This window comes from Pelodiscus sinensis, chromosome 12 (genome assembly GCF_049634645.1).
Source record: "Pelodiscus sinensis isolate JC-2024 chromosome 12, ASM4963464v1, whole genome shotgun sequence".
Lineage (NCBI taxonomy): Eukaryota > Metazoa > Chordata > Testudines > Trionychidae > Pelodiscus > Pelodiscus sinensis.
In genome coordinates this window covers 25067205-25091500 of record NC_134722.1, presented here as the reverse complement: position 1 = coordinate 25091500, position 24296 = coordinate 25067205, and the positions used below count along the sequence as shown (strand labels likewise).

Sequence of the window (24296 nt, the reverse complement as noted above, 5' to 3'; positions counted from 1 at the left end):
ATTTAAAACTAGGATGAAGGTTCAGTTGCCAATATGTTTTGTGACCTACATAGTTAATATGGGTATGTCTGCACAGCAAAGTTATTTCGAAATAAGAGCCGTTATTTCGAAATAACTTTATCAGCATCTACACAGCCAAACCACTCTTTCGAAATTAAATTGAAATAGTAGAGGGCTTATTTCGAAATTGGTAAACCTCATTCCACCAGGAATAGCACCAATTTCGAAAATGCTATTTCAAAATAAATGTTGTGTAGACGCTTATTTCGAAATAGGGGACCTCCAGCCCTTCTCAGGATACCCTGGTGGCCACTCTGGGCATAACCAAGAAAACTCCTCTCCTTCCCCCCTCCCCTCCCCAGAGCCCTTAAAGGGATAGACTCTGGCCATAGTTCCTGTGCCAGCTCTAAGCCTGCCAGCCCAGAGCCTGGAGTCACTGCACCTGACCTAGTGGCCCAAGCATGAGCCAGGAAGCCAGTGCCAGCCAGCCCTCCACCACTCTCCAGGACCAGTCTGCCAGCTCCCAGGAGCCTGCCAGGCACCGGAAAAGGCGGGAGCCTGCCTGGTCCAGTGTGGAGATCAGGGACCTAATTCAGGTTTGGGGGGGGATGCCTCCAATGTCCATGATCTCCTCACTAAAGAGAGGAACGCAACCATCTACAGGCGGATGGCTGCCAGCCTGGCCACCAAAGGCCACATGCGAACCCAGGAGCAGGTTCACATGAAAATAAAGGAGTTGTGGCAGGTGTATGCCAGGGCCACAGGGGGCAGCTCCCAACCAGGGGCAGACACAGACCCCTGCTACCTCCCCAGCTACTGCTGTTCCTCCCACTCCTTCTCCCCTTCCTGCTTCTTCCTCTCCACCCTCCCCACAGCCCCAGGGACACTGAGACCCCCGCACCAATGGTTCTGGGAGACAGTTGGGCTGGCGAGACCCCCAACCCTGAGCCATGAGCTTCTCCTCCCCCTTCCTCCCCTTGCCTCCCCCTGCCAGCTCCCTCCTCCCAGGTTTCCCCCTCCCCTCTCCCACCCTCCCTCCTCCCCCTCCCACCTTCTTTCCCCAGTTTCACCTCAGTTTCATTCCCCCCCACCCCAGTTTTGTTCAATAAAGAGACTTTGTTGTAATGAACACATGTGTCTTTTATTGTACGGCAGGGAGGGGTAAATGGAAGGATGTGAGGGAGGAATGAGGCACAAGCCCCCAGTGGGGCACACTAGGGAGACTGTTACTGCCTGCAGAACGTGCTGCCAAGCTCGCAGCAATACGTCCAGGAGAAGCACCAGAGTGGCCAGGGGAGGTTCCGGCTCCATGTTGCAGAGTGCTGTGGTGCACTGAGTGAGGGCAACCAGAGCACACAGAGAAAAAAAATGCTTTGCTGTCCCTCAGTGAGGTAGGCAAGCAAGCAGGGAAACCTTAGAACCAGCTATCCGGGAGGCGGAGGGGGGTCACTTTAAGCACAGGTCTCAAATAGCCTCAAGCAATAGCCACACAAGGTAATTCCTGACCTGATGCCCTGCCAGAACCAGTTCTGGCTGGCATTAACTGCAATTCAGCATCCAATCAGTGTGAACGTGCTATTTTGAAATAGCAAAACTCTATTTTGAAATACATTTTGTGTCTAGACGCGTTATTTCGAAATAAGCTATTTCAAAATAACTATTTTGAAATAAGATATTTTGAAATAACACTGTAGTATAGACATACCCTATAAGACATTTAATAAACTCATTTATGTGGTATTAAGTTTAAAGGTATTGTAGACCCAAAATATCTACAATATAATGTTAAAATAATTTAAAATAATATCCCCACAAACTTTAAAGGAGCCTTCTCAGAACTGGAAGGTCCCAAATTTAATAATTTTGTTTTCTTTTTTATAGCATTGTTCATGTATTTAATACGCATACATGTTTAATTTTTATTCTCAAAAAGCCTTTTAAAAAACCATTTGACATCAGTATCTCGAGTTATTCGCTAACCGCTCTTCAATATCTACCTAGTTTGTGTGCAAAACGGAAGAAAAAAGTTGGAAATAATTATATTTGTATCATGTACTGTAATGGGTTATTTTAAATGGAAGAAAATGATTTCCAAAGTTATGCATCCAAACTTGACAGTGGAAAGTAAAAAGTAACAAAATGTGGACAATCCACTTTAAGGTGTCCTAATATTATCTTACATATTACTATAACATATCCATTGCTCAGTGACTACACTAACACCTGTGCATAAAGAAGTGAATTAAGAATGAAAAAGCAGATTGCACTTGTAATCCTATCGTTCTGGTGAGGGGAAATTAAACACATAGCGGTTTTTTATTTCGTCTGTATGATTTTGATTGCCTTTTTGTTTTTACCTAACTGGGTTTACATAGAAGAGTCTGTGATATTTTAAAAGTTTTATCTTACATATTATTTCATTAAAATAACATGTAAAATTTTGATGATCAACTTCAGATATGTGAACTGCTATGCGGGCTGCCAGTCTAAGATATAATATTAGTGAAACTTCTATAATAATACCTCAAACTCAGGGACCTACTGACAGATCTTAATTGTTTTTGAGCAAAGTTGGCCATGTTTATGGATTTGACATGGAGACAGAAAAATCAATAGTTTTTGCTTGTGGATTTGTTTGAACCCAGAATTTGAAATTGAAAATCAAGCAGTGCAAATTCATGTTAAATGCTACCATGGTTAACTGGGGAAATTTTTCAAATGGCAAGATATCAGGGAGGGAATGCACACAAAAAGTCTGGTCCTGCACTAGAAGAGAAATCATTTGACAATGCCCTTTGATCTGTGTCTGGACAAGTACAGAAGTAATAGCACCAGGCAAAAAGTAGGCTTAGGGCAGTCAGAAATTGATCTGGCTCCTTTGAATAAAATAGCCTGCTAAATAATTTGATCTGATATATGTATCTCTGAGGAATATGATGAGTCACTTCTACACAGCTGTTGGAGAAATGGTTCCTCCTTGGTATTGTAATTCAGGTGCTGCTGTGCAGAGATTTGTCAGTTAGCACTAGAATTACCCAGCCCTTGGTGAGCAGAAGGAAGATCACTAGACCTAGATGTACATGAGTCAGGTTTCTAGTTGTTCATTTTCCCTGCCACTTTGTCCTTCTTTACCTACCTCCTCAGGGGCAGATGACGATTTTGCGGGGCCCCCCTTTGACATGGCGCATGCGCGGGGCTTCTTGAAAGTGCAGGGCCCGGGGCAGCTGCCCCGCTCGCCCTGCCCTATATCTGCCCCTGTACCTCATAGTATTTAAGTAACCACCTCAATTCCCATCTGCTGTGTACATGGTAGCCTGACTCTCCTTTGTTAACCTGTCACCATTGCAGCTGCCCATGAGAATAGCCTTAATGTGGTTCTAAAGTAGCATCAATGAAGATAAACCACCATATGTTGTTTATAAAAATATCTTATATATATATGTATCATCATGCTGCTGTGCTCCCAGTAGTTAAAAGACTTTAACAAAAAATAAAATAAAATACCACATTTTGTCATCACACAGTTGGCTGGAACCCAAGCCATGCTTTGGAAGTTGAGCAACATATGGGTTGGGGAAGAAAGATAGGGAAACAAAAAGAGTGCAGTGAGGAGGGGAAGGGATAGGAAAGAAAAGGAGAGGAGAGGAGGCTTGAGCTGAAATCAGAAATCAGTGCCCCTAATAAGTGAATTGGATCTTCCAAAGTACCTTTCTCCCCCCCCCCCCCAAAAGAGTAGCACTTCAGGCTTTTAAGAAAAAAACAAACAAACAGTACTTTGCACTTCTAGAGACAGACTTCCCAATATTGCATCCCCAACTTCTGTTGAATTCAGTGGTGGAGTGTATGTAGACTTGGAGCATTTAGTGTATAAACTGTAAGCTTCTTGGGGCAGGGACAGCAATAGTGATTAAGAAAATCTAAGTACTAAAATGAACTATGCACTTTATCAATTAGCTTAATGATCACTAGGTATTTCATACAATAGTTAGTTTTAAATAAGACTAAAATCATACATAACCACAGTATGCTATAATTGCTGATCATGTATCTCTTTGTTCAAGACACTTTTCTAAAAGAGTATGTATTATGTATGATGTGACCTTCAAATGTCATGAATGCATTGTGCAATAAACTGTCAATATTTGTGGTTATAAGGTACTAGATGACTTTTACAATAATTGGAACAGCTATATTAAAAGCTTGGATCACTCAGCTGGTTAAAGAGAAAGACACAGGCCAATGTTCATCTGGGACTTTCCTTCTGCCAGCTATTAAATGAAAGATATTGCAAGGTGCTTAAGATGTCTTTTTTGTTTGAGAAAGAATATGGCAAAAAATGTCTCCGGGGGAAATGTTATCTATAAATAATCATTTTTCCCTTCTATATGCATAATTTTGAGGCTAAACAGAGCTCTATAACTTAATGGTTAGTGACCATGGTTATTTTTTAATCATTACTACTTATTTTCTATGTCTTTTGTTACAGAATTTTTCAAACAAATCACAGTCGAAAAAGATGCATTTAAAAATCACTTTTGAGCTGTTCAAAATATTTTAAAAGCTACAGATTTTTTCTAAAAAAAAAATACTACACAAAATCTGTGGGGAATTTGAGACTTAAAGAAAACCCTAGTGGTTTTAAGTTGCTTATATAAAAGTGTGGCAATGTGTAAATTACAAATAGAGATGATAAGAAATATAGTTAGAATGGGGATGTAGGTTGCTTCTCAAATATTTGCATTGCTGTAGAGCCATAGTGTCCAACACACTAGCCACGTGTGGCTGTTTGGCCCCTTGAGAGTGGCTTCATAATTGGTTGGACACCACGGCTGTAGAGTATTTATACTCATGCTTAATATAAGGCCTACAAAACCTTCCTCAGAAAACTTACTCTAGTGAAAAACACTATATTATATCAATGAATTGCATCCGTGAAATACTATGGTGTGATGTATTTTTAGATCATGGGCTATTGAATCAACATTTTCAGCTACTCAGAATGCAAGTAAATAGAGTCAATCGTTGTTGCTTTACTAGTTACTGACAAATTGCTTAGAACATTTCTGACTTACTTTCCCTCATGGCTGAGATAACATGGAGGTAGTTCATTCCAGCCTCAAGTAGTGGCTATGATAGGATTATGATCACTTGAGGTATATTGTGTCACTTTCCTCTCATAAATAAGCCTTAATATTTTAGCTTACCAGTTTGAATTTTCAAAACTAGTGAATCTGCTAGTACACTCATTGATAAAGCATATACAGTGAAATCTTTATTATCCGGCACTGATGGGAATAGGGATTTCTGGTTAATTCAATATGCTGGATAACAAAGCTTATTGGTCTGCCCCGGCCCCCTACCTGCAGATCCAGTTCCCGGCAGTTCGTGGCAGGCTCAGGGGAAAAAGGTATCTGCTGGTGACACCAGCCAGCAGTGCTACTGTCAGAAGCCCCACAATGGCTGGATGGACAGGCGAGAGTCAGGTGCACTCTCCATAAGACATGGCAGTATTCTGGCTGGGAACAATGCCAGTTAACAAAGTTTTCTGGTTAACCAAGTGCCAGATAACAAAGCCTTTACTGTAGTTGTAAGTGCCTGTCATTTGTTTATTCAAAAGGCTAACAGAAAAGTCTGATGTCACTAGTATACTCTTTATTTACCCGTTGAACCTTTGGTATAGTCTTTGTTTCTAATAATACAAACAGAATGTGGCTTTTGCTTTCTCACTGGCCTCCTTTCCAGTTCTTCTCTAAAATAGCTTTCTGTTTAAACAAATTCTTTGCCAATTTATATTAATGCTTAACAGTTTAAAATTACCATATATGGTTATTATAAAACCTAAATCCTTGATGAAACAATAGAGGCATCAAGTTGTCACTGACCTAAACTTACCAGAGACTTAATAAACAGTTTGTTTTTTCAGTAATATTAGAATCCTTCATTTTAAACGATGAACTTCACTAACAAAAATTTTAGACATTTATGATGGCTTTAGAGATTTAGTTTCAAAACATACTCACTGGTTTAAATTCTACTCTGTCACACTTGTCCAGTTTTATTGACGTAAGTTTGGGTTGCATAGTTATGGCTGAGGGTGCTAACGGGTTCCCTGCACATAAAATGAAAAAAGAAAGTTTTTATATTCCTCTGAGGTTTATATTTTTCATACTTTTGAAAATGATTGAAGTAAACTCCAAAATATAAACAAAATAAAATAAAAATGATGCTTTCCCAGAAATTGCATATTCTGTAATATTTCTCAAGGTTAGAGATGGTTAAAGTGTAGGCAGACCTGAAAGCACAAACAGTTGCTGCAGATTTTTAGTGTCCACTAAACTGCGGTTTCACCTCAGATTTTGAATACATTATTTCCTGTTAAGGAAGCTAAACACATACTGTGTTGATCAGTCTGAGTAGTTGTATAGATATTTGAAAATATAACTTTGATCCTAACACCTAATGTTGTGCCTTATTCCATCAACTTTTACAGCCAATTCTAAAGAACTGCAAGTATTTTAAATTTCAGAAATATATGAAAACATGGGATTATGTACAGCTTCAACGATTTTTATCCACATTTTCAAAGGGTCCTCCAATACAGTCTGAAAAATCTGTGAGTGTAAATGCATACTTAGGAGAGTGATTACCTATTTTGTGTGTGATTACCTTATCCATGTGATTGCCTATTTATGGCCAATTTGGCTATTCTTAATGACGCCAAGACTCCAACTGACTTCAGTGGGAATTTAGCCTGCAAAAAACCCAGGCAATTTCGCTCCTTTGTACATGAAAGTGCCCCTTTGCTGTGTACTTACACATGGATAAACAAACATATTTGTAAATTTTACAGGGCATGTTTGTAGAGACTCCTTTGACAATCTGGCTACGTCTACACTGGCACGATTTTCCGGAAATGCTTTTAACGGAAAAGTTTTCGGTTAAAAGCATTTTCGGAAAAGCGCGTCTAGATTGGCAGGACGCTTTTCCGCAAAAATGCCCCGATCGCCATTTTTGCGATCGGTGCTTTTTTGCAGAAAACAAATCTCTGCTGTCTACACTGGCCCTTTTGCGCAAAAGTTTTTCGGAAAAAGACTTTTGCCCGAACGGGAGCAGCATAGTATTTCCGCAAAAGCACTGACAATCTTACATGAGATCGTCAGTGCTTTTGTGGAAATTCAAGCGGCCAGTGTAGACAGCTGGCAAGTTTTTCCGGAAAAGCACCTGCTTTCCGGAAAAAGTGGCCAGTCTAGACACAGCCTCTGAGTTTTAGTTTGGGTAAAATAAATCTTATCTACTACTTCATTGTATGTTTTATTTTTAGAGAATCAGTGCATTATTTCTAGTTATATTTACTGAAATACTACAGAAAGTAGGCCACACTACACTGATTTTCAGAGAAATCTTCTTTGAGTGGCTGTCCATATGGATTACACTTGTGGTACATATGACCCCAGACATGTAAAAGAGGTATATTTTTCAGCCAGAAGAATGTCCTGAGGCTGTACCTCTGCCCTGGATATCCTCATGTCCTCTGGCACCCATGAACATAACAGGCAAAGCGGGCCCAACTTCCTTCTTCCTACCTGCAGCAGTGTGACGGAATTCCTGCAACACTTCCTTGCTTCTCTGCACACTGTGTAGGCTAGATAGTAGTCATTCGTTAATATAGTTACTGTCAATAGGATAGTTACATGTTTTTTTGTTTGTGCCCTTTGACAAAAAAGCTCCCCCCTTAAAAAAAAAACCTTAAAATATGTTAGGGGTTACCCTGGTGCCTGGATTTGAGCCACTATGGCTGAAACAAAAGCCTCAAGATTTTAAAACTTAACTCTTTTGAAAGTTTGCTTTCCCACCCAACAGTGGACACCTTTTTCTGCTACTGCAGAGGTAGCCTAGTGACTTGCTCCTGTTCAGGCAGGAGATCTGGTTGAGTAGGGGAAATTGAACCTGGATTTCCTCTGTCCAGTCTAGCATTATAATCACTGAACCATCTTTTGTCTCTGCTATTGCTGTCTCAGCTCATGCCCCTAGCTGAAATGCAGCTCATAGTTCAGCTCATAGTTGTCTGTTCACTGAGTACTCATAATACCAGCAGAGACTATGGTCTATACTTCCCTCAGTACCAATTCCTCAGTACTGATGTTCCTGGTACCAATAACCTCTAAGCTTGCAACTCTGACATTGACCTCCAGGTGCAGGTGTTTCCTGCACCAGCTTTCCCAGACATTCATCACACAGTCAGTCAGCTCTGCTCTTGTCTGCTGTTCTAACTACTCTGCTACTGCCTCAGAACTATTTAATAATACTACTTCAGTACTGATGAGCTCTCCTGCTTTGTTTACAGGGTGGTTTGAAAGTGCCCTAAGGAGCCCTCCACCCAGAAGGAGTATATTCTTTTCTGCTTCCAAGAATAGCAGGATGTTGTCACCCACTATACACTTCCTTCTCCCTCTGATGAGTCATATTGGTCTGAGATAGAATCCAGGGGATGCTCTTACATACACAGATCTTGGAGATTTCATATGGAAAATTTACTTTGGTTTTCATTCTGTTGGCCTCTAGTGCCTACCAGGAACAGTCTCAGTCATATTGGGCTTCTTGTGGTATGCAGCCAGATAGAAAATCTTACTGCTGTCTTCCCCACAAATCATCTTGGGTGATTCATGAGGTTGAAGTGATACAGTTTTACAGTCTGCTCCAGTAGGAGCATGGGAGATAATGGAAGATCAATTGATTACAAAAGCAATATTTTCCTCCTGAACCAATGAGAGAGTCTTTCTTTCTACTCTTAGTCAGCTGGATAGTTCTAAAACCTTTCCAGACTTCTTACTGACCATAGCAGACACCTTTTAGTTCCCAGTGAAGGTAACATCCCCCTCCCCACAAAATCTCACAAATTATTAGACATTCTGCATTCCTCCATGTTTTCGAACGTTCACTGTGTCTATTAGTAAGGGGTTGTTGTAACACCTGAATCCATGGTACCCTGTTTAATAAGCTGAGAGGCATTGTCAAGTCTCTTTTAAGGAATTTGAATATCTGTATGTCTATTCAGTCCTAGGATCATATGTCATAATGGTACAGAAAAGTTAAAAGATTTATGGAAAGACTTGGTAGAAAGATCTACTACACTGGCAGCCTATAAGGCTATGTCTACACTACAGGCTTTTTGCACAAGAACAATCGTTCTTGCACAAAAACTTGTGGAGCATCTATACTGCATGTGTGTTCTTGCACAAATAAATTTATAGTAAAGTGTCAAAACAGAGGGCTTCTTGCGAAAGAGTTATTCCTCTCCCCATGAGTAATAAGCCCTCTTGTGCAAAAGTTCTTGCGCAAAAAGGCAGTGTGGATGGGAAACCGGGGTTTCTTGCTCAAGAAATCTCAATGGCTAAAATGGCCATCAGAGCTTTCTTGCTCAAGAGAGCATCCACACTGCCATGGACGGTCTTGCGCAAAAGCACATCCCTTGCTCAAAAACATATGGCAGTGTGGACACGCTCTTGTGCAAGACCTTTTGCACAAGAACTCTTGTGCAAAACAGTTCTTGTGCAAGAAGCCTGCAGTGTAGACGTAACTTGAATGTACATATTGAATTTTCAAATGATTGTGTCAAAAACAGCTACCTGAACTGGGTCAAGGTGTTACATTTCATAGAAAAGACTCTAGTGTGGCAGGATCAGGCCAGAGGGCTCCTGCAGAGTGGGAGAAAGGCAGCTTAAACAGGGGAAAGCCCTGCTAAATAGGAGCAGAGGACAGCAGGGCAATTAGAAGCATCTGTGGGGAAGCTGGCTCAGGCAGATTGGGGCCAGCTGACTCCACTGCTGGCTTGCTGAAGGCCTTTAAAAGCCTCCACAGTTGGAAGGTGGGAGGGTGAGAGAGGACAGCAGGAGAGGTATAGGAGAGACAGAGAGCAAAAGTTTGAGAGTCAGTCATACTAAATTCAGTGCAGAAATATCAGGGGAGGGAGTCCTAGGAGGGGTGTCTGGGCTCCCTACCACTGATACCCGCAGCAAGCCCCAATCCCTGGGGGAAAGGGCAAGATACTGGTCCAAGCAGTGTCCTGGGTAAGAGGGGCCATTGCCACACTAGGGAGAAACTAAAATATCAGATGTCTGGAAGACAAATAGAAGCCTGATTTATCTCTTCAGGGTGCTCTAGACATTTCTGAGATGGCAGCAAGTTCCATAATCACTTCCATTGTAACCCACAGAACTTCATGGCTTCATTCTTGTGGAATATTGAAGTTGTTCCTAAATGACCCTTGAGGGTATCCCATTGGAAGGTTCTGAACTGCTTAGTGCATGAACAAATGAAGCCCTATAGTCATTTAAAGGATTTGAGAACTGTTCTTTACTCACTGGGTGCATACATTTCAGACACAAGGAGGAAGAAGGCCAAATCTGAAAGCTTTATCAGCCAAAGGCCCTTTACCTCTTATTACTATAATACAGTGTAGGAATCATTGAGAAAGAAACACAACTTCTAACACAGGAGGCCCTCTGCCTCATCCTCCTCTGCTTCACACTTTCCATCTGCCTTTTAAAAGGTTTAATGCCATTTTTGAGAGCAAATCAGAACCATCTAAGGGTCTATTTCCCTTTCCCCCTGCTTTTGTCAATCACCATTTTTATTTTAGGAGACTTGGACCAAGATCTCGAACCAGTGGTTCTTGAAAAGTATAAACAAGAGGACATTCCATCCAATTTCAATCCCTTCCACTTCCTTCCACCCTTCTTCCCTGTCCTTTTTGAGTGTTCCCCCCTCACAAACTACTGTTAAAATAGGAGATTTCCTTCTGTGATTCGGAGCAGTGGAAGAGATCTACCTAGAATTCAAAGGCATGGGTATCTACTCATTACTTTTTTAATCCCAAAGAGAAAGCAGGGTTGTCATCTGATTATAGACTTGAGATACCTCAATAGATTCATCCATTGTTTCAAAGTTAAGATGTTAGTCCTGGTTTCAGTTATGCCCTTATTAGATCCTCACGGTTAATTTGCGAGTCTCAGAGTTCAGGATACCACTCTCATCTGTTCATACAGAAAATGCTTCAGGTTTATATTAGGGCACTCTTATCACCCATGAAGGATCCTGTCCTTGGGTCTTTTCATGACACCAAAAAAAATTCACTCATTGCCTATTGATCATCAGAACCCAGTTAAAAAGATACTGCATTTAGGTATATTCACACCTGGAGGATTGCTGATTTGGGGAACATCTCCCCAGAAGGTGGCCAGGTTGATTCACATGATATTACGAGTCATTACTACAGTGGAGCTCAAGAGCAATAGAAAAAAATCCATTCTTTTCGTAACCCAAAGTGTAGAATTCATACATTCTTTTACCAAGCACTATTCCATAGCTGAAGCTTCAAGGTCAAATACCTTGATAGAGCTTTGATAGGGCTGTCCTGCAATCCTTGTTTAAATAGGACTCCTAGCACCTTCTGCCCAACTATGAAGTGCCCCTTATTAGTGGAAGTGGAATCCCTCTGGACAATTATTCAGTGAAGAAAGAATGGTTAGTAACTCTGCAATACCTGTTTTTTTGAGACTTTTTGTCCACATGCATTTCATAACTTGCTCTCCTTCCCCACTTGTATGGAGTCCTATAGCTACAGGATTTTGCATTGGTGAAGTAACTGGGGGAAAACTGGGCCCTCTCTGGCCTTTATGTCTTTGAGTTGAAGATATCCATGGCACAGGATATCTGTCCCAATAGACAGTCCTCTGCAAAAAATGTCTGATCTTATGTGCATGAGGCACATGCACATGGGAAGCGGAATCCAGGTAGACATGACGTCATACAGAACCACAGTTGTCATGAGTACCATTCTTTTTCCTCTCTCCAAATGGAATAGATTTGGTAGGGCAAATTTTTCCCACAGATTGACTGGCACAACCCTGCACAGCTGGCAATGTTCTCTTATCCCAAAAGCAAACAATTCCGCTGTGTAGGAAAGATAGAAAATATGGCAAAAGACCAGCTTGGCTTAACAAGGAGATCTTGCATGATCTCAAAATAAAAAAGGAGTCCTATAAAAAATGGAAACTAGGACAAATAACAAAGGATGAATATAGGCAAGCAACACGGGAATGCAGGGGCAAGATTAGAAAGGCAAAGGCACAAAATGAGATCAAACTAGCTACAGGCATAAAGGGAAACAAGAAGACCTTTTATAAATACATTAAAAGCAAGAGGAAGACCAAGGACAGGGTAGGCCCACTGCTTAGCGAGGAGGGAGAAGCAGTAACAGGGAACTTGGAAATGGCGGAGATGCTCAATGACTTCTTTGTTTCGGTCTTCACCGAGAAGTCTGGAGGTGTGCCTAACGTAGTGAATACAAGCAGAGAGAGGGTAAGTTTAGAAGATAGGATACACAAAGAACAAGTTAAAAATCACTTAGGAAAGTTAGATGTCAGCAAGTCACCAGGTCCTGATGAAATGCATCCCAGGATACTCAAGGAGCTGATAGAGGAGGTATCTGAGCCTTTAGCTATGATCTTTGAAAAATCATGGCAGACAGGGGAGATTCCAGAAGACTGGAAAAGGGCAAATATTGTGCCCATCTATAAAAAGGGGAATAAGAACAACCCAGGAAATTATAGACCGGTCAGTTTAACGTCTGTCCCAGGGAAGATAATGGAGCAGGTAATTAAGGAAATCGTATGCAAACACTTGGAAAGTAATAAAGTGATAGGGAATAGCCAGCATGGGTTTGTGAAGAGCAAGTCATGCCAAACTAATCTGATAGCTTTCTTTGATAAGATAACGAGCCTTGTGGATAAGGGAGAAGCGGTGGATGTCATATACCTAGACTTTAGTAAGGCATTTGATACGGTCTCGCATGATATTCTTATTGATAAACTAGGCAAATATAACTTAGATAGGGCCACGATAAGGTGGGTGCATAATTGGCTGGATAACCGTAGTCAGAGAGTTGTTGTTAACGGTTCTAAATCCTGCTGGAAAGGGATAACAAGTGGAGTTCCTCAAGGGTCTGTTTTGGGACCCGTACTATTCAATATCTTCATCAATGATGTAGATATTGGGATAGAGAGTACTCTTATTAAGTTTGCAGATGATACCAAACTGGGTGGGGTTGCGACTTCTTTGGAGGATAGGGACATAATTCAAAATGACCTTAGCAAGTTAGAGAAATGGTCAGAGGTAAACAGGATGAGGTTTAATAAAGAGAAATGCAAAGTGCTCCACTTAGGAAGGAACAATCAGTTCCATACATACAAGATGGGAAGCGACTGTCTAGGAAGGAGCATGGCGGAAAGGGATCTAGGGGTCATAGTGGACCACAAGTTGAATATGAGTCAACAGTGTGATGCTGTTGCAAAAAAAGCAAATATGATTCTAGGTTGTATCAACAGGTGTGTTGTAAGCAAAACTCGTGAAGTCATTCTGCCGCTCTACTCTGCACTAGTTAGGCCTCAGCTGGAGTACTGTGTCCAGTTCTGGGCGCCACATTTCAAGAAAGATGTGGAGAAATTGGAAAGGGTACAGAGAAGAGCGACAAGAATGATTAAAGGTCTAGAGAACATGACCTATGAAGCCAGGCTTCATGAACTGGGCTTGTTTAGTTTGGAAAAAAGAAGATTAAGGGGGGACATGATAGCGGTTTTCAAATATCTAAAAGGGTGTCACAAGGAGGAAGGCGAAAATTTGTTCCTCTTGGTTTCTGAGGACAGGACAAGGAGTAATGGGCTTAAAGTGCAGCAGGGGAGGTTTAGATTGGACATTAGGAAAAAATTCCTAACTGTCAGGGTGGTCAAATATTGGAATAAATTGCCAAGGGAGGTGGTGGAATCTCCCTCTCTGGAGATATTTAAGAACAGGTTAGATAGACATCTGTCAGGGATGGTGTAGGTGGAGCTTGGTCCTGCCTTGAGGGCGGGGGGCTGGACTCGATGACCTCTCGAGGTCCCTTCCAGTCCTATGATTCTATGATTCTATGATTCTATGATTCTATGATCTTAAAGATTTCTTATTCTTTTTTTGCAGTTCATACATATAAGCTATTTTTTCTATCAACCCTCTGTTAGTTGTTTTAAACCAATCAATGTAACTTATCAGATATCAGATCAAATGGAATTTAAGAACATGCTTTTAATTAAGCATCTGTATAAGTACTTTGATGAATGGGAATGTTTTGCTGATTCAGGTCTTAGTGAAAGGACAGATATGAGGTAGGATCTGAGAAGGTCAGACAGCAGCCATGAATGTACATTTTCACTGACCTGAACTAAAAAGAGTTAGATGTAATTCAGGTAGCAGTGGTCTCCAGCACTTCGGTGGGTTCTGAAAGCTAAGAATTCAGAAGAGAAGCCCTCAATACAGCTTTAAAGTCTTAGGAATGTGTTCACTGTGGGAAGAAAATGTTCTTATAGGTAAGGCCCCATTGGAGTAAAGCCTTTAGCGCTATCTACTGTATGTCTACTTAAATTAAAAGAAACTCTTTAGACCACCCACATCTTTCTCTGCTTCATTGTTGTTTTCAGTTTGCTTTTTCAGAGGGATTAGTAAAGGGTAAACTCCATAGCCTCACAGCCTCAAAAAATTCAGTTTTGTGTAAAGTGAAAATAAGACTCTTAAATCTGCAAAGAGAGCTGTTTATCTTACAAATTTATTCTTTTTTTATTGGGCCACACATATTCTAGATAGAAAGATAAAAGGGAAATAGATAACAGACCATCATTTACTGCGACATATAGTAAAACATAACTAGTACTCTTATTGTGTAATTTTATCCTGAGTGGTTTGTTAACTTTATCTATATATTTATCTATAATGCTTACATAGTGTTTTTAGAATTTTTATTTTCATTGTTATCAGACATGTAGTATTTTGCATTTCACAGTCTCTGAAATGCTTTTCTCTAAAGCAGTTTTGGACCTTATCTCGTAAGACTCTTTTGTTGAACACTTGGACAAACAAACAGTGAAAAATAAGAATTCCTTGGGCAATTCAGAAATATAGGTTTACACATATCTATGTATGTCTTTATCTTGGAAGACAGAATATACTCTGAATTATATTACTTTTAAATACCTGTGAATAATTCAAAATGTCAATATCCAGCCTTCTAACTTAAATATTGTGCTTTTACTGCAGTATTTCAAATAGAACTAAGAACTTTCCAAGAATATTAGTCAAGGAATGTATTTGTTTTAGAAAATTAGACCTTTTTTTTTACTTTTTAAAAAGTTACCATTACAAAGCTGAGTGGCAAAGCGGGTTCCTGATGTCCTTTTATTTACAGATATTTCAGCCATAGAAATATTTTCATTTCGACAAAGAAACTATTCTTCTGTTTATGGTTCATTAGTACTTCCGATTTCTGTTATCCAGTTATTAGAGTTTAATATTACTTGCAACTTTGTTAGGTAAGAGCTTGTGTGTGTGTGTGTGTGTGTGTGTGTGTGTGTGTGTGTGTGTGTGTGTGTGTGTGTGTAAAATAATCTGACTCTTAAGACTTTTCTGCATTCACAAGTTCACACATCACTCTAGCTGTTCTGTCAGTCTTGCTCTTGTATTTTCATAACTCCCCAGCCTTGATCAAAATAGCGACAGTGTGCATTATACGGTATTTACTTACCATTTTTACTGTTATCTTGTTCTGTAATGGAGTATTGGGGTCTGTGCTACTGAATGAAAGTTTTTTTTTCTTTAGTCAAATGTTAAGTATTTTTTGTTATGTCCTATCATTTCTGTATAAAAACCAACTCTGTATAAATTGCATTCCATCTTTTAATAGCATTGGTTACATAACAAATAGCTGAGGATGGGACAATTTTAATCAATACTTAATGGGGAAAAATATCAAGGCTATACACAGAGATTTAACTATTTGTTTCCTGTTATTATCAAATGGAGTTGCACAGCTTAACTGCCTCATACAACACTAAAAATGTACCTTTATGTATTCTGCCCCTATAATGTGACAATATTGTTCCATTTAAAATGTTCTATATTTATTCTATTTTCTCTGGTTTTGTACTGATGTATGCTAAATATTACATGGCAAATCTTCATAAATATTGCAGTAATATTTGAGATATAAGATTGGTTTTAATTACCTTTTAAATACACTCTACCTTTTTGTAATTATGTCAGTCCTATTCTTATCCTGTAACTTGCTTAGATCATGCTTGAACAGTGATATAGTCATATTGTTCAAAATGCCCGAGAAAAGTTTTTAATTGGAAGGTCTACGTGCTGTCATATTAGACACAGCAGCTATGCAGTAAGATGTACAGTGTGCATTCAGCCATATATAGAAATGTAAAAGAGAGTGGAAAAGAAAGTTCCCCTTACCTGGCTTGCTTTTTCATTGGCTTTCCCTGACATTAGGTCAGTCGGGTAGGCCACAAACGATGGACTATTGTGTTAGAAAGATGGTATTATCTGTTGAATTTGTCTGTAAAAACACAGGCAGTATCACTTCTGAAGTCTTCCCCAATATCATCACAACTGTATTGTTGTTCTTTTTAATTTTTGATATTTTAATTCAAACTTTTCACATTTAAATGCTCAATAATAATTATACATTGACCATATTTAACAAAACAACTTTTTGAAACTTTTTTTGGAAAAAAAATTAATAGCAACTGAGCAAAGAAGAAATCAAACCAGCTGCTGACACAGCTGTTTCCTTTCTTGTATAATTCAGTTCAATATAAAGGTACCATATGCTGTTTAAAATGACATTAGGGAAGATGAAATAATTTAAGAGAATAACAAGAAAATGCATGAATTGTCAGCATTCTGTCAGATTTAAAGAATGAAATAGACAGGTGTAGTATTGACATGTTTAACTTTGTGTTGTGTTAGCAGTTTCAGCGAGAACAACTTCTGACATGTGCTGAAGTGATGTGAGAACATTTCTGTGTTTCAGACATCGGAGAAGAAGCTGGGAGATCTGTAGGAGTCCAGCAGCCAGCTTTACTGAGAGACAGAAGCCTTGGTTCTGCCATGAAAGACTGTCCCTATTGTGGAAAAACTTTCAGAACGTCACATCACTTAAAAGTTCATTTGAGAATACATACAGGTGAGAGGTACAGGAAAATTTGGATGTTCTGTACCACAAGATAACAGCCTGTCAAGATGTTGCAGTAAATGTATGGCTGGGAGTTATAATTTCCAGTATAGACTGGTACTTGTTGTCTGTTGAGAAAGATATATGGCAATATTCCTGAATAAAAAATACAAGGAATGGTTGGATGGGGGAAAAGGCCACTTTAACAGAATCTTTTCTATCTACAGTTGTGTCCAGGTTTCTTCACAGTGCTTGAGTTCGTACTAGAGGGGTATAATTTCTGGTGTGCACTAGTGTGTTGTGCACAACCTGCTGATGTGTAGGGAATGTTCTTTAAGGCATATCACTGGAGTACTGTTTCAATTGGGACTGCACTAACAGACACTAGGGAACTTTTAGTATGCTCCAGCAGGGCATACACTGTAACATGCTAGTGCATCATAGAATGTATATGCTTACTAAAGCACAATGTAGTCATCTGCCTTCTTCACTGTTTCTTTCTGTTACCCTTATTCTTCTGTATCAGCCTATTTCTGTATAATTGCTTCAATGGCCTCCCACAGCATATATTTAGGGATCCCTCTATGGCTTTGTTCAGTTTATTAACTGAAAACCTCTTTTTAACCTCTTACTATGTACATAAACTCTTTAGTTTCTTCAGTTTAATGAAATATGTTTATAGCTTTTCATTTTAATGTTAGAAAGTCCCTACTTCTCCATGTGTCAGAGCCTGGATTTCAGAGCCTGAGCTCCAGCCTGAGGAGATATATCCTTGTTGCCATTTTTATCTGTTTAGCATGAGCCCAGATGTATAGATCTGGCCTCTGATATTTGCTGCAATGGGCTTTTTTTCCCCTCAAGAGCCCACGTCTGGAGACCAGGCTCTGAGACTCATTATAGTGGAGGTTTTATTGCCACATGGATGTACCCTGTGACACTTTTTTGTCCCATAAACCTGTATCTGATAATATAGTCTAAGTTTTTGAGCCTGCAGTGGCTCTGGGAAACTCTGCAAGGCTCGAGGGCCCCAAATGTTAAGTATATTTGTCACATGAGATGAGTGGCAGGCAATTGTTTCTCTCTCACTGAAAGCAAACATGGGGTGTTACTGCGGGGCTTTTGTGGCTAATAACAGCTCAGGGCTCGCGGATAGATCCAAAGTTGAGACTAGCAAGGGTTATCACATTAAGTTCTGCTACTCACTTTCAGGTATGGTTCTTTCTTTCCTATCCAGCAATATAATCTGTTGGCTACCTGAGTGGTTCCAATGTGTGGTCATCCAGGATTTTTGCTCCCAGTACACTCCAGTTGTTTTAGGATGTATGGAGTTTATGGTATATACACTTTTTGCAGTTCATCAGCAGAATGAATAGAATTAGGAAATACTTTCCTTTGGTACCTCATGAGTTTACTATCTTTGCCATTTTTTCATTCTACAAGGTATGTTTTTTTCATATGCAAATGCTATTTTGGTACCCAAGTCACTTCTTTAGGTGTCTAACCTGTTTGCATGTAAACATATTTTTGAGCACATAAACTTGACACTGCATTACTGGATATGCAAATGGACAGACTGCTTTTGAACATATGACTGGAAGGGCTGAAAATTGGCAAAAACAGGCCATTGAAAGGAACAGATGGAGTTTATTTCTTATCTCTTCTCCTTGTGTCTTTGAATTGTGGAACCATGGTTGACTATATGAAGGCTGGTTTTAAGGTTACCTTGGCCCTTAACATTGTTTTGTACATGTAGAAAGGAAACACTTCAGGACTGTCTCCTTTCTACATGATTAGAATTTGTACTGTATCTAACACAATGGAACACTGATCCCTTCATTCACTACTGTAATAAGTAAATAAACAATAATAACACTATTTTACAAGAGTCTTGTAAGCATTAGTTTTAATCTATTTTAACTGTTTTCTAATGGAAGATTTATAGAAAAAATATTAAAATAACCTGAGTGAGGTCCTCCTTCCTTCCTCCTCCATCACCTTATTGAAACTAAGTAGTCATTCTGTTTTGTTATTTTAAAGATGATATTGATTATGACCTCAGTCTTTGTAGCTCAGAATTCATGGACAATAAGTGAACTACTATGGAAATGTTCCATAAAATTGTGCTTTAAAATGTATTTACAAAATTAAAAGAAGATAAACCTTCATATAAATAAAGAAAAGAAAATGAATTAATGGAAACATCATACAGACCATGCAAACAATATCTGCAATGGATTTTAAAGGCATAATAACATTAAATAGATAAAAATCAATTTCCATTAAACTAAGAACAAAGTATTTCTAAAATTATGAGAAGAGTATGTTTAAATGGAACAGTGTTTTACATATTATAAAATGGCAAATTACAAGTGTTATCAAATCAAAATTAAGTTGTTATTGCAATAAATGGAACCGATGTAGTAGATACCAGTTATTAAGCAGATATTATATTGGTTAGTTTATACTTGCTTGTGACTGTATTTTGTCAGTTTCCTGCATTTTATATCACACTCTGTCTTTATTACATGTCTGGATCATATAACTGGCTGATAAAAAACACTTCACTGTATTTCTCCACTACATTAACTCAGTGACTGCTCTTGTTCTCACAGCACCTGCTTGTCAAAAATGAGCTTAAGCAATTCAAAAAATGTTAGGTTCCTTCCAACATCTGAATGTTTGGAGGCACACAGGTAGGATGGCTCAGGCCCAAGCGCAGCACCCTTTGTGTCTACAAGCAAATCTCTCTCTCTCAGGCCTGTTCCCAAGCCATAGGGTCCTACAGGAGTGGAGTGTTCAAGCTTGTAGCCTGAAGTGGTTCAGGCCCAAAGTCCTTCAATTTGTTGTGTGGATACAGCTAGCCTCAGGCCATGAGTGCCTGCTAGGTGATGTCCTACAATCCCATAACACGGTGCTTTTACCTCAAAAGTAGCCAGTCAACTCCCAGGAAATGGAAGCAACCTCCCCTTCTTCAAGTACAAGAGCTCAGCATTTAAGCCTTGCCTTTTATTATGACTACTGAACTGCAAATACATTGAACTATTTCCTCTGTTTGCAATGGTTACCAACCAGAAGAAGTCCTTTACCAATCAGGCATGGGAGCACAGCAAGATTTTGGTGAATCTCTGATGAAAGGCCAGCAAAATGTTCCATGACCACATGTGCCAGGAAATAGTGAAGAAGATGGCAGCACTGGGAATACACCAGACCAGTGATGAGTGTTGGGGGAGGATTGAGTGGCTCAAAACCAAAGTTAGAAAGACAGGGATGAGAACCACACGTCACTCTTATCCTGCCACTTTTACAAGGAGTTTGACCAAGTGCTAGGTAATGCACTGAACATTGACCCTTTAGGCTTCCCAGCAGCCTGGTCACCCAAGATGCCCACCATCTAATCCCTAAATCTAAGACTGGAGGGATCCAGCAGGTGTCAGAAGAGGCTAACAAAGTGATTTTGGTGCTAAGATTGGTCCCTCAGAAGGCTTTGCTGCTGGAGTAGCTGCAGCAAATCCTGGGTCCCTACTCAGAGTAGCTTTTCAGCCCCTCTCCTATCTCCACAGTAGCTGCACACCATGGAACTGGCAGAGAAACTGAAAAAAGCAGAAGTTGCTCTTGAATCTGGTAAGTTGCTGGCTCCATTTTTGTTCTTGTGAATAAATAATGTGAGGGATTTCCAGTTTATGAACCAAGGCAAAAGCTTTTTTTCCAGCCAGGGGTAGCAGCGTGTCCAATAGCTTAGTGTCCCCTCCAATCTGTAGCATACATCACCACTCCAGGGAATTCAGAATGGAGAATGGGAAGTGCAAACAGTGAAAAAAGCATTCACAAATGATGCTTTAATAGAAGCTTGCACATTATTCCTACAACATACCAGGATATTAAAATATGAACTTTATATTTCCTTGCCTATTACTATGCCACTCCATATGATCCTAAAGATTTAACAAGCTACCTGTAATCAATGACCTGTAGGGAGCAAAAAGGCAATTTACATTTATAGCAACCCGCGTAGTCCATTTAAGTTAATCTAGTTTCTATAGCCCATCGGTGACTAAATCATTTGTCCAAAATACAGGTGGGGGGTTGTGTGCAGTCCAGAAATGCACCAGTGGGTAATGGAGCTTTTGGTGAGTCCATATTAGTGAATGTGTTTGCATACAGTCGAAATAGGCTGTATTGGAAGCTAAGGGGGAAGCAGTATCCATGCAGACACTAATGCCTCATGATTTTTGACCCAATCTCAGGTGCTTGTAGCTGCAAACTTTTCCCATTGCAGGAGCTCCAGATAGGTGATCACATGTTTGGGAAGGACATATTTTTTGGATGCCTCCTGGGTAATTGACTAGCCCACTCCACTCATAGATATGCTGTTCAGTCACAAGGCATGAGTTTGAAACTTACGTGGTATACATGGCTAGCTTCCCGTCAGCTGCTCAGAATAAAATGTCCCTTTACCATTCTGGAACTGCAAGAATTGTTCTGTCCTCCAAAATATGGAGCAACTGGAATGACAGAGAAGGCTTGCATAGTATGCCATGGTCCATCGCTCCCTCAGTGCCCAAGCTGGTCTGCAATTCCTAAATAAAAGCAATAGTGATTTTTAACTTACCATTCCCTGTGCCTTCTTTTTATTTCTCTTCACCTGATTGTGTCCACAGGGCTTCTGGAGTTTGAAGATTTGGGGATCTCACAATATATTGATGGTTAGTGTATCATTTTTTGCCCTTCAGATTCCACAAGGATTTTTCTTCTGCTCATACTCTGAATTATTTTTGAATTACTGAGGCAATAATGTACTCTTGTATGTCTTTGTGCAGGTCCCTCGGCAGCTCGGGCACATTCCACCAGAAACCTAGGTCTCTAGCATCATGGATTGGTCAAAGAGGAAGATTTTCTGTGATGAGCTGATCTTTGATATTCTGACCATGATCAACAAGCAAGTGTTGAGAGCAGGATTCATGGCAAGCAGAAAGCCAAGATGAAATGAACAGGCAGGCTATAGAGGTGGGGAACAGAAATACAATACTGACATTCTGGAGAGTTCCTGAAAAAAAATTGAGGGAGGAAGACAGAGTGCAGCAAAAAGACCTCTTCAAGCCACTGTTTTTATGACCTGAGTGTTTTCCATGTGCTACACTTTGGGCAATTCAACCCTCAGCAATACTCCACCCCATTTCAGGCCATGCATATTTCTACCCTCACATTGACCTGCTCTCCCTCGCAAGCCTCTACACTCATGCAGTGATGTCAAATTCACGTTAAATGCACAAGCATGGGAAAGGAGAACATGACAGAGAACATGCAAATGTAGGGGCTTGTTTTGATGACGCTGGTTCAGTGTTTGCACTTGGCACTGTTTGGTTTATGCATGTTGATTTATTACAGGTTTTGCTGTGAGTGTATTACTATGTTTTGATGTTATAATTGCAGTTGGGCTTCCTGCAATGCTATAATATTGTTTATTTTTGTAATACATCCATGTTCACAAATAAAGGTTTTTATTTAATTAAGAAAGTTTATTGCCGTCACTACATCACATCATACAATGTGCAATTGAATAATAAAGATAAACACCCAGTAAGGCACAACAGAAAACTTGCATCCAGACAGAATTTCTAAGTACATCTGTGTACAACAATCCATGATATAAATGCACAGCCCCTCTTTCATAAACAGTCATTTCATCAGTATGAAAATTTCATATCAACGCCCACATTCCCTGCATACAGTGACAGTACCCTCCCCTCCATTGTGTGATGTGACAGTACCTGAGTACCATGGTGTGTGTACTGCAAAAACTGCAGTACAAAAACATTCCTAAGTTAACTATTCTCCATATTCCACTGCTCTGTACAAGCCCATAATAGGGGAGCACAGAACATTCCTGATTTTTGCTACCACGATGCACCCTGTTCCAGCTGTGATAGATGCACTTTCTGGCTGAGTGTACTATTCTCCAATCCATTACTGTTATAGATTAATTCAGGGGCAAATGGTTCACTTTTGGCTTCTCAAAGATCATGAAGATCACAGCAAGCCACACTAATATGGACAGCACTGATGACACAGACATCACAATATCTGTTAACAGCACCAACCAGATTTCAGTCTGTCAAACGCACAGTCAACAGCCATTCTGCACCTGCAGAGTGTGTAACTGAACCGTCTTTTGCCAGGATCTCAAAAATAAAGCTATGGTGACACAACATCCCCCAGGATAACAGGGGGACAGTAAATACATTTATGATAATGCCATTTGGTGGGAATAGTGTCCCAATCTGTGCTGAGCATCAAAAATCATAGGCATCATGAAAATTTCCAGTGCAATTCACAATGGCATCCATAAATCAGCCTCTGTGGTCTACTAGGGTTCTGAATAATAATCAAATGGTATCATTTGTTGTCTTTGTGCTCCTATCCTCCTTAAGGAGGGCACAGTAGGGACACCTGAATCCCACCAAAGGCCCTGGCACAATTTAGAAACCCCATTTCCTCAAAATTGGCAATTATTTCAGGGCCATTGTTTATGCCTAAAGCCCTTGAGTAAATCACATGCCCAACTGCCTCAGAAGCCTCTGCCACCACTTTACTCACAGTTGACTTTCTAGCACCCAATTGATTTGTGAGGGATCTGTGGCAGAATGAAGTAGCCAGTTTCCAGACAGTCATAGCAACCTGCTTCTGGACTTTTTATAGCAACCCTCGTGCCACCAGAAACCGTTGTCTCATGATGCTAGAGGTTTGGGGTAAGGTGCTCATAAAGCCATATAAGATAATTGATTTCTTGGGGAAAAAAATACAAGACCTCACAGAGCAGGCTCAGTTGAGTTCCAACATGTTAATGCAGCAATTACTTCTTCTCTGTTTGACTGAACCATATTCAGTCAGGGAGGACTTTTAAAGGGGACATGTCACATTGATATGTGACTGCCTTGTGAGAGGAAGAAAAAGCCCCCGTCACTGGGTGAAGAGGTGGTGCCTTAGAGTGAGTCCAGTGATGATGGAGGGAGGAGCCTTAATTCAGAGATAACTCCTTTAAACCAGAAGATCAGTATTCTGGGATGGAAGAGGGTATAGGTGCAGGTATCTCCCCTGTAACATTCCTAGGTTACTTGTTTATGTTAGCCTGTCTAACTGGGGAGAGGTCCATTAGTTTCTTGCTTCCACAGCCCTATTCCCTTTAGGGCAGTAGTGGGGATATTACTCCATGCTTGATCCCTACCACTTTGTCAGCTGTGGTGTGGTT

General features: G+C 40.1%; 1 protein-coding gene across 18 annotated transcripts in view; it reads left to right on the top strand.

Annotated features, from left to right (window-relative positions):
• Positions 1–24296, top strand: part of ZNF536 (zinc finger protein 536) — a 463664-nt gene that overhangs the window by 267390 nt on the left and 171978 nt on the right. For 17 of the 18 annotated variants that reach the window (XM_075940162.1, XM_014572581.3, XM_075940169.1 and 14 more), the window contains one exon: positions 16910–17062. The exons of the other annotated variant lie outside the window; for it this stretch is intronic. In XM_075940162.1, coding sequence (XP_075796277.1) covers positions 16910–17062 — 153 coding nt within the window. The remainder of the gene's footprint in view (positions 1–16909; positions 17063–24296) is intronic. 18 annotated transcript variants of the gene reach the window in all.